Source organism: Podarcis melisellensis (assembly GCF_964234715.1).
Source record: "Podarcis melisellensis genome assembly, chromosome: 8".
Lineage (NCBI taxonomy): Eukaryota > Metazoa > Chordata > Lepidosauria > Squamata > Lacertidae > Podarcis > Podarcis melisellensis.
Window position 1 is genome coordinate 17,482,492 of NC_138540.1, and position 10,627 is coordinate 17,493,118.

The 10,627-nt window shown below is 47.4% G+C and overlaps 1 protein-coding gene and 1 long non-coding RNA gene across 10 annotated transcripts in view; one reads left to right on the top strand and one right to left on the bottom strand.

The window, feature by feature from the left end:
* CASZ1 (castor zinc finger 1) overlaps positions 1-10,627 on the top strand; it is a 300,204-nt gene that overhangs the window by 286,171 nt on the left and 3,406 nt on the right. For 4 of the 7 annotated variants that reach the window (XM_081923378.1, XM_081923380.1, XM_081923377.1 and 1 more), the window contains 5 exons: positions 552-750; positions 1,341-1,512; positions 5,859-6,007; positions 7,190-7,424; positions 8,538-8,831. In XM_081923378.1, coding sequence (XP_081779504.1) covers positions 552-750; positions 1,341-1,512; positions 5,859-6,007; positions 7,190-7,424; positions 8,538-8,831 — 1,049 coding nt within the window. The remainder of the gene's footprint in view (positions 1-551; positions 751-1,340; positions 1,513-5,858; positions 6,008-7,189; positions 7,425-8,537; positions 8,832-10,627) is intronic. The other 3 variants (XM_081923381.1, XM_081923383.1, XM_081923382.1) reach the window with 3 other exon arrangements.
* Positions 1,628-8,523, bottom strand: LOC309376999. Of its 3 annotated transcripts, none has more exons than XR_014171346.1 (4): positions 8,290-8,523; positions 5,005-5,113; positions 3,883-4,079; positions 1,628-1,764 (listed from the first exon to the last, which is right to left on the bottom strand). It is a non-coding gene; the product is annotated as an uncharacterized lncRNA (long non-coding RNA). The 3 variants fall into 3 exon arrangements; XR_014171347.1 differs by lacking the exon at positions 8,290-8,523 and adding an exon at positions 5,823-5,952; XR_014171348.1 differs by lacking the exon at positions 8,290-8,523 and having other exon boundaries at positions 5,005-5,816.

Genomic DNA, 10,627 nt, shown 5'->3' on the forward strand with positions numbered 1-10,627 from the left:
GGCACTCTGGTCTTGTTTATGGGCTTCCCATTGGGGCATTTGGCTGCCTGCTGTAAGAAGATGCTAGACTAGATGGGCCACTGGCCTGATCCAGCTGCCAAGCTCTTCTTAAGCTCTGTGTTCTTCTCTGCCTTCTCTTGCCTGGCTTTAAATGGCTTTTAGGACAAAATAGCGATTGGAGCATAGGAAGCTGTTTTGTCCCAATGGATCCATCTAGCTTAGAATAATCTACTTGGACTGGCAGTAGCTCTCCAAGGTCTCAGGCCAAGTGGGATCTTTCCCGCCACTTGCTCACCTGAACCTTTTTGCTTGAGTTCCCAGGGATTGAACCTGGGACCTTCTGCATACAAAGCAGGTGTACGACCACCGAGCTAGGTGACCATCCCCTTGAAGGGAAGAGATTTGAAAGGCCAGGATGGAGCATCTTAGTCATCTTAGTCGCGGGGGTGGGGGGACCCTGATTTCTAATAGCGATGATGCAATTAGAAGGGAGTTCAGGGAAGGCTGTCCAGAAACTTATTCTTCCTCTCTTTCTAATAAAAATTCCCCAGTGATCCATGCCTGGCAACAGATTGCAAGTATGCCAACAAATTCCACTTCCACTGTCTGTTTGGGAACTGCAAGTACGTGTGCAAAACCTCCGGAAAGGCCGAGTCCCACTGCCTCGACCACATCAACCCCAACAACAACCTCGTGAATGTGCGAGACCAGTTTGCTTATTACTCCCTGCAATGTCTCTGTCCTAACCAGGTACGGGTGAAAGGCTGGGGGGGTGAAGGGGCAACAGTGGGTGGGGGAGCCAAGGCAGGAGCTTGGAGCCCACTGGTGTCATGCTCTGACTACACCCATTGAAATGAATAAACATGTCTGACTTAGGTCCATTAACTTCAGAAGTTCTACTCTGAGTAAAATTTTGTTGGTTGCATCCCAGAGAAGCAGAATGGGGTCGATGCCCCGTTGTGTGTGCCACTCATCAAATCACAACTGCACTGCAGGCTTAGCCTAGTTTAGCCTTCATGACACATCCTCCAGCTAAGGGCTCGTCCACACTTCTGCTTGTCCCATGCTTTCTAGGCATGGTCCAAGCAATTTTGCGATTGCCCCGCTGCTTTTCCCCAGAAAAACCCATTGTTTACAGCTGAATTAGAACAAACAGCAATCCACAGAAAACACAATCTACGTGGATAAATATATGCATTTCATAAGGGTCAGAGAAAAAAAATACTACTGGGACATTCCTACCACCAGACCTCACGCTAACTTGGTTGGGTTTTGTTCTGAGTCAGGGTTGCTGTTTGTGTTGTATGCTGACCTCGCTTGCCCTTATCTTCTCCTTCCAGCACTGTGAGTTCCGAATGCGAGGGCATTACCACTGTCTTCGCCCTGGCTGCTTTTTTGTGACCAACATCACCACCAAACTCCCCTGGCACGTGAAGAAGCACGAGAAGGCAGAGCGCAGAGCAGCCAACGGCTTCAAGTACTTCACCAAGAGGGAAGAGTGCGGCAGGCTAGGTAAGTCTATCTCCTCTGGTGTAACATGGTGTTGGGGCAGGATCTTTCACCAGTTGGCAACAGCAAAAAGTCTGACACTGGATCTAAAACTCACAAGGAATTGTGCATACAATTGCACTCAGTCACTCTTGGCCATTTCCTCCAGAAAGTGTTATTTTCCACCAGGTTATCTTCCTCCTCCTTTGATAACGGATTCTGTTCCCTTTCCCCAAGCAGTGAGAAGTTCCCAGCCACCTTTGCAGGATCTGTTTCCTGTAGAGGAAAGAAAGTGGGAAACTAGTGACCTCTCTCTCTAAAAAAAATAAGTACGGTATGTTTACTTACATATCAGGTTGATTTTTGTAAGGGTGCAGTGGCAAGCATACAGGTCGTTACTGCCTGGGAAGAGCCCCTTCTTACTAGCCTTTTTATTTTATATCACACCTCAAAATGGTATGATTGTCCCAACATCCTTGTGAGGTAGGGTAGACCGACTGCTGAGTGAGGGTTTAAAGCTAGGTTTCCCCACTTCCCTGTCCAGCTCTCCAATTGCTACAACTGCACCATCTCCCTAGCCTTTCACACAACCAGAACTGAGTGCACTTCTATTCCAAGCCAAATCACCTACTTTCTGTGTGTGTGGGTAGGCAGACAAACAGGTTTGGAAAAGTTCCTTTGATCAGTGGGTCCTGCCCTGAGTAGTTAAGAATGCGAGTGGGGAAGGCAACCCACAGCTGTTTCTAACAGATACAACCCCAGTGGCAACTCCCCAGCAAGGCGAGATGTCTCTGCTCACCCTGGTTGCAGGAGGAGAGTCACGGGGAGCAAACACTTGCTCTGATCACCTTTGAGTGTGATGGAAGAACCCTGAAATCTCCCAGTGGTCCTTTTTGCGTGATACCCCTTGGCTTGAGGAGTACATTTTTTTATACTCCTTGCCAGATCTGCCTAGCAAAAGCCAAAGGGTAAATATTTCCCAATGGTGGTAGTGGCAGGGTAAGGGAGAGAATCCTCCCATTCTCTCTTCTGGCATCTACAGTCGCTTCGGCGCTGGAGGCAAGCACATTGCCTCTTTCGATGCCAACCATCCAGGCACATCAAAGCGCCTGATAGGCGGCAGGGTGTGTGGTTGGCAGATCTGCTTGCCAGACTTATTAGGGCCATGCCAAAAACAATTACGAAATTGTAAACACCTCCCCCTCCTTTCCTCCAGCTGCTACGGCAAACAAGTGAACCCTCCTGGGCTAAACCCACACATGGTTGGCCCCTTTTGCAGACTATGAGCAGAGGCACCCAGCACTCAGCCCCACTGGCTCAGCTGCTGAACTGCAACCAGAAGGGGTTGTGCCAATCCCTGGACCACATCGCTACTTGGTTATTTAATAAGGGTGCAACCAGTTCTAAGTTCCTTATTTATCTGCAAAATTTAAGAGCCATCCCATATAGAAACCAGCTTTCTGCCCTCAGTAATCCAAATGACAGGGCCAGTTTTTAGGGCACCAGTGATAGCTGGGACCTGGGTGTTTGCACCTCTTAGTTTAACTGGTGCTGAGCTCTAGAAGGGTCATAGGTGTGTGTGGAAGTGGTGGAGACCATTTCCAGAAGGCCTACAATGGGGGTGTTTGTTGCTGGACTCCAGCTCCCATCAGCCCCAGCCAGCATGGCCAATGGTCAGAGATGGCTGTATGTGTTGTGTGTGGACACAGGTTCCCTATCTGAACAGCCAATAACACCCACCCACCTCAAACCAGCCAACGTGCTGGCTGTGCAGTCAAAGATTCCATGCAGGACTAGCCTAGACTGAACACATGCATATGGCGGCTCTAGTCTCAGAAACCGATTCTGGAGGCTTCTTGTTTGACAGATAGTTTTTTGTAAGCAGCAGGGGCTTCTTCAGGCAGCCACCTTTCCTCTATGCAGATGGTCCAAAGAGGTGGGGAGATAAATTTGGCCTCTAAGCCATTATTTGTAGGCAGGGGGAGAGTCTCCTTTGGCTTTTGAAACTGGCAACCCCCTTTTTTCTCCACCAGCTGTACCTGCACCTCTCACCCCAGAGAAGTGTTTAGCCCCATGTTGTCTGGGGCACCACGTATTCACTGGAGTCCTGGAGAACAAACAAGCCCTGGCCTTCTTTGTGTCCCTGGCTGCCTCCCCGCTACCCCCCTGAACACAACTGGTTCTATTGATGGGGATAAAAATAGCCAATACGCGCACACACACACGACAAAACAAAACAGCCAACGTTCAAAGCGAGAGCAGGAGAGAGATCTCTTCCTATTCGGTTGTGGGTTTTTGTGGGTTTTTTACTTCATAAAGAATTCATGTTGGAGAGGCAGCGAGGCCTGTGGTAACCTGGGCAACGGCAAACAACACCGTCAGTCTGCCCCTTACCTGGGTCTTGGCTTACGAATGTCAAGCGGCTTGGCGGTTGCCGCTGTTTGCTCAACCGGTGCTGTTCCAGGGGATGGCTGGGGCCAGACAAAGCCGCCCGATGATACATGACACTCGGCTGCCCCAGCAACGGGCAAGCCTTCACCTGCCTGCGGCCGATACAGTTTCAGTCCTGCCAGCACTGTTTGTTCTTCTTCCTGAAAGGAGAACAGGGTGGCAGGTTGATAGAGACAGAACAGGGGGGTGCTGGGTGATGGGGGGGGGGGAGTTCTACGGGGTGAGAGAATAATATTTAAACAAATACCAAACTTGGCAGAGACATAAAACAGTGCCACTTTCTTAAGAACATACAGTTTGCTCGATTCACTGGCTGAATTTGGCAAGGAGCAGGCATTGTGGTGGGGGACATTTATGGATGCGCTGAGGAAGAAAAGAGGTTCTTCATGATGTGTTTGGATTTGTGTGCACAATATTGTTGGTGAACATGGACTGTTTGTGATGCTTTTCAAGCATGCAAAGTGATGCACCCAAATATTCCTCAAATAAGGCCAAGAGCCTGCTTCAGTTCGATAGTCAGGAGCTTCTGGGCAAGCAGAACAATGTTTTTTTTTCTAAACAGGTGTTGAACAGACTGAGCTCTGGCACCATCCTCTGAATCATCACTATCACTTGCCTACTGGCCATGCTAGCTCTGGGGCTGATGGGAGTTGGAGTCCAACATTACAGCCAGAGGGCCACCCTCATCTAAACCCCCCAAAGAAAAAAGGAGAAATCAGGGCTGCCATCCCGTTAAAGGAATCTTACCAAATTACTCAATTAATTGATTAAACTTAAACAAATCCGTTCTGAAACAAACGAAACAAAATGTGTTTCTTTTGCTTTTGTTAATGTACAAGGCATTAACTTAGGAGATGCATATCCCCCTCTGCCAGCTGCAATTTTCATAACTACTTGCATTTAAAAACTGGGCTTCAAAAAATGTTGTCCAATTAATTTGGACACATTTTTAGTCTATCAACATGGTTTTTAATGGATTGATCTAGCCAATTAATAAATTAAATGTTGCAGCCTTACTTAGTTAATTACATAGAAAAATTAGGACACCAAAAGGGCTTCACATACATTATCTCACTCATCTTTCCCAAAGATGTTGCTGGAATACATCTCCCATCCTCTGGCCATTGGCTGTGCTGCTTGCTGGGGCTGATGGGAGTTGGAGTCCCACCACCACCTATGAGGACAAAGGTTCCCCATTATTACTCTAGAGCCATGTAGCCCTTCTCTCTCCTTGTTCGTTTGAGACTTCTCCCACCACCACCTTTAGCATAGCAGAAAGGATTCAACCAGCACTCATGTTGAGTGGCCCTAAAAACCTTTTAGGTGACACGAGACCTCCTCCACACTGACCCCCTTGCCAGCCAGGCTTTGTGCCATGTGCACTGATTGGACTAGGTGAGGAAAGTAGGGGAAGGACATCCTTCCATCTTAATCAGATGTGGGGAAACTCTGGCTGCCAGATGTTGCTGGCCTACAGCTCTCACCATCCCTGACCATTAGCCATGCTTGCTGGGACTGTTGGGAGTTGTAGTTAGTTCAGCAACATCTGGAGAGTCACCGGTTCCCTATACCTGATTTAAGTCTTGGATTCTAAGACAATTAATAAAGTAAACCTCCCCCCCCCCCGGCCTTCTCATCTGTGTCAGAAGCCTATGCTACTAGTTTAAAACAAGTTCTTTTTCCTGACCCCTTTTCAGCAAGAGAATCCTTTCTGCCTTGTTCTCCCACATTAGGAAGTATTTAACACACAAGTCTGGGGATGCGGAAGAGCCAGCAGTCAGTCCCAATTGCTGCACACTCTCAGAGATCAAATAGGACAGCAGCCATTGCCAAGCCCCCTGCCCGGAGTACAGCTGCTCCACTCCTGGCCACTGTTAACTTACGAGGTTTGCATCTGTTTTGCATTCCCTCTCTCCCAGGTTGCAAGTACAACCAAGTGAACAGCCATTTCCATTGCATCCGTGAAGGCTGCCAGTTCTCCTTCCTCCTGAAGCATCAGATGACATCCCATGCCAGGAAGCACATGAGGAGGATGCTGGGGAAGAACTTCGACCGTGTTCCCACTCAGGTGACTCCTCCTGCAGGGTGGCTATAAATATGCTTAGAAACCACTAAGCTATGGCACTTCCCCACATAAGAAGTTGCTATATCATGTCAGACTATTCAGCTCAGAACTGACTGGCAGCAGCTCTTTGGGCAGGAGCTTTTTCCAGGCCCACCTGAAGTTACCAGGAATTAGGATCTTCTACATGCCAGGCAGATGCTTTACCGCTGAGCTACAGCCCTTCCCCAAGACCTATGTGAATTGTCCAGGACAAGATGTGAAAGCAGAATATTCAAAATTCCTCACAGCTCCTGATCCTTTGCTCTAAAATCTGCATTCACATTCAGTTCTACCATTGTATTACTTCTGCAAATATTCAAAGAGCATTCCAGTTATGTTAGAAAACGTGACATTAGAATCATCCCCATATATTATCCCCCTTTGCTCTTATTTTAAAACAACTGCATTGGTTACCAGTTTGTTTCCTGGTCCAGCTGAAAGTTTTCTCGCTTGTGTTAAAAGTCTTAAATGACTCAGGTCCCAAATGTCTGAGAAACCACTTCCTTCCCTACAGTTGAGCAGACCATTGCCCTCAGAAACTTGGCAGGGGGTTGCCACCCCTAAGTTGTAGACTTTCCTGCCCACAGAGGTGCATAGTGCACTGGCACTACACAGATTTCAGTGAATGCTGTGAACACTGCTCTGGCCTTTGACAACCGAGGTGTCTGTTTTCAGGACCCACCCTGTTCCTGTAACTTTCCTCTGTTTTAACAGTTTTTAATTCTGAAATTTAAAGTGCTGTAACCCACCCCAGGACCTGCTGGTGAAGGGCAGGTGGCAAATGTAGTAGTAGTGGTAGTAGTAATATAATGCAGAATCAAAAGATCCCCTCCCCCCAGCACATCTTCATGCATATGCTGCCTCTGCCATAGTCGCAGCTGCTAAATTCAGCAAGTTCAACACAGCCCAATGCTGATGCCAAGATTAACACTCCCAGGCCCAGGCTCTGGCGGCATCCTCTGCATATATACACAGAATTCACAGTGCCAGCATTAACACCCTTTAGGCAGGTGATGTATATGATGCCAGCCTGATTGTGCTAGCCAACATGACCTAACACCAAACAGATGTCCACTTGGAACCCAACTACTGTTATTGGTGTAGAAGTCAAACACACCCCTCCCAATATCACGTTTCTCGCTGCAGGTTATTGGACACACTCCAAGGAACGAAAACCTCCCCCAAGTCAGCAGCATGGCTCCCAGCCCAGCCTCATCAGGGACTCCTGCTTCCTTCCAGGGACCCCAAAGTATGATGGATACCGAGACAGATGAGTACATTGACTACACAGGATGCAGCCCTGGTGGCATCTCCTCTGAGTCCTCCAATATGGACCGCAGCTGCTCCAGCACGCCAGTGGGCAACGAAAGCACTTCAGCCGGTAAGTGACACTGGGAGGAAACGGTTTATTGGTGACACTTTGCTTCTGAGCAGCCTAAAAGCTGCATCCCTTGGGTGCTCTCTCGCACAAGCTGCGCCAAATCCTCCTCCACCATGCGGGATCTCCTCTCCGCCTGTGACACAGCAAGAGACATCACTGTGTCATCTAAAAGAGCCCCTTTGACATCACCATTCCTGGTTTGTGAAAGTATTTTTATTCTGATCCAGAATGGGCTGTGCAGCTCATACGTTGCTAAAATAATTCCTGATGGAAATAAAGGTATTAGTACTTGCTCACTTAAAATCTCCCCACCACCGCCCCAGTGATCAAACAAATTGAACTTTACACAGTTATTATAGAGATTATTATACTGTGATCCAAGTTTTGGGGGGGAATTCTAGCACCTGTCACCTGTCATCTAAGCAAGAGTGTCAGGGGTTGGGGTTATCAGGGGGACACATCAGTGAGGTTGGCTGGCACACCCCACAATTTCATCAAGGAGCATTAACCTAAAAAGATGCCTCAAAGTAGCCCCACAAAAGCCATTTTTAAAAGTAACTGTTCCCCACAGCACAGTTCAAGTTGATGGCCATTGCTTGGGGCAGCCTGCTGGGGCTGGTGGAAGCGCATTACTAAAAAACACCGGTCAGTATCAGGGCGGCAAGTAAATGCTAATCACAACCACTCCACAAACAGGGCAGAGCATAGAAACTCATAGCACCAAGGAAGCAGCCATACTCCTCTTTAAACTGCACCACTGCTCATCACACCTCTCCAGGATGACGGTGCTTGACTGTAGCCAGCCTGCCACAAAGCAGATGGGGAGGGCTGGCGGTAAAACTGCAGTCCCTCTTTTGATACTCACAGGGAGCTCTGCCACCTCTTGCTCTTCCCTGTTGGTCTCTGGGTATGCTCACTCCATCACTGCTGTCCATCACACTCTCCATCTTCTCTGTCAGTGGTTCCATTCTTGTACGTGTGAACGTGCTCTCCATTTTCATTGTACTGCTTACACTCTTGGGTTCTCATTTTGGTTCTATTTTTTTCTTTTCTTTTCCTTCTGTTCTGTTTTTCCCCCCTGCTATTTTTTTCTTTCTTTCCACATTTCTCCAGGCTGCCTGGCTGCTGCTGCTGCTCCTCCTCCTGCTGCTGGTGATGACGTTACCCAAAATGCACCACAACCACCACCTCTGCCTCCATCTTTCTCACAAGCCCTGCTCAGGTCTCCCCTTCCTTCCCTCCCGTATCTCTTCTCTCCATCTTGTGTCTCATACTCTCTGCTAAGTGCCACTCTGGGATCCAGCAGGGGCCTTGTCTTGCCCACCGCCAGCTCAACAGGGTTTTCACCCATCATTGCCGCCCCAACTCCAGTCAAAAGCGATGTCCCTCTAGTGCAGGATGCGGCAGGTAAAACCATTCTACACTTTCTCTCATCCTTTTACAGCCCCACCCACCACATCCTACCCAAAAGGCTCTACCTCCCTGTCCTTCCACTAAAGTCCTAGGGATGACAAACTGATGCTCAAAATGATACCTACAGTTATTGGATTGCCATATATATATATATATATATATATATATATATATATATATATATAATATATATATGCAGGTTTTGGTGTCCTCGGGTGTCTTCCCGTGTAAAAGTTGGGGTGTCTAGGCGACGTTTCGACGAGGTCTCACTCGTCATCTTCAGGCTGGTGCTTTCGGCTTCTTGTTCCAGTAACAAGAAGCCGAAAGCACCAGCCTGAAGATGACGAGTGAGACCTCGTCGAAACGTCGCCTAGACACCCCAACTTTTACACGGGAAGACACCCGAGGACACCAAAACCTGCATTCCTGTACCCGTGAAAATCTACGAAAGCATATATATATATATATATATATATAAATAAATTTACAGAAGACCAATTTTTGATTGCAATAGTAGGTAAGACAAAGGGAGGTTAACCTACAGGCCACAGAGAAACCCACCTCAGCACAAAAAGTGGTTTCTTTAAAAAAGGAACATTTGTTCATATTTTTTAATAGTGTATGTGTGTGTGTGTATTTCTAATTACTGATTGATTCTCTGTCCCTCTTATCACAAATGGTTTCCTGTGCCGCCCAATGTGAGCGGCTAATAGCAAAGGGGTTTTATGACAGTTAAATAACCACTTTAATATGCATCCCCCAAAGACTTGATGGTGGGTCAGTGTGGCCTTTGGCCCTTAAAAGCTTAGCCACTCTTGGACTAGGCAACTAGTCTCATTTTCAGAAATGATTTGCACATGAACAGGTGTTTAGCATGCTACCTGAATGTACTCATCAACTCCCACCACAGCAGCAACCTCAGAACTCAAATCTGGCTCACCCAATCACCATCTTGCTACAGTCATGGTGGCCCAAGTAGGGTACAGAGCCTAGAAATCTGAAATGTTTATTCAGCCCTGGTTAAGAATGCTGCCAGCTCCTAAACATTGGGTACTGTCTGACCCCAGTGATGTGGTCTCCTAAACTTATCCCTTGTGAAACCCCTTTTCACTCTTTGGGTTGGGCATAAACATTCTCCCCAATGTGCTGCTCTTGTCCAGGAGACTACACAGCCCATTCTGGACTTACCCTTGCCACTTCTGTGAGGAGCAAGATTGGGTCGGTGCAGGTTGAAGGTCTGTGTATTCATGGCCCAGGAGAGTTGTTGGAGCAACATTAGATGCATGTGGTTGTTGGTTTTATAGTTCATTTTATTGTGTTTCATTTAAGTCACCCTTACTTACTAGCTTGTTCCTATAAAACGCAAGGAGAGAAATCTCATAAAGCAGTGCTAGGGAACTTGTGTCACTGGACTCCAATTCCCATCACCCCCAGACAACATGGTCAGGGATTATGGGAGTTGGAATCCAACAACATCTGGAGGGCTGCATGTCTGACTTTGAGTGAGTGAAACAGTAAACTTTTATCAGATGACAGACGAGTTGCTCATTGCTCTCCATGTCACATGCAAGTTCCAGGTAAAACATCTTTTTTTTAAAAAAGAGAGGGAGGGAATAGTGTTGAGCCCATGGTTTATTAACATGGTCTGGTCCTGGCTTGCAGCTACTGCTCCTTTGATGTAGTGAGAGTACAAATATTTAGGTATGAGAGTGGAGTCACAAAGCACTCTCTCACAGATAAAGTGCCAAAGGAACAAAGGCAGAACAGGTTAAAAAAAAGGTGTAATGACC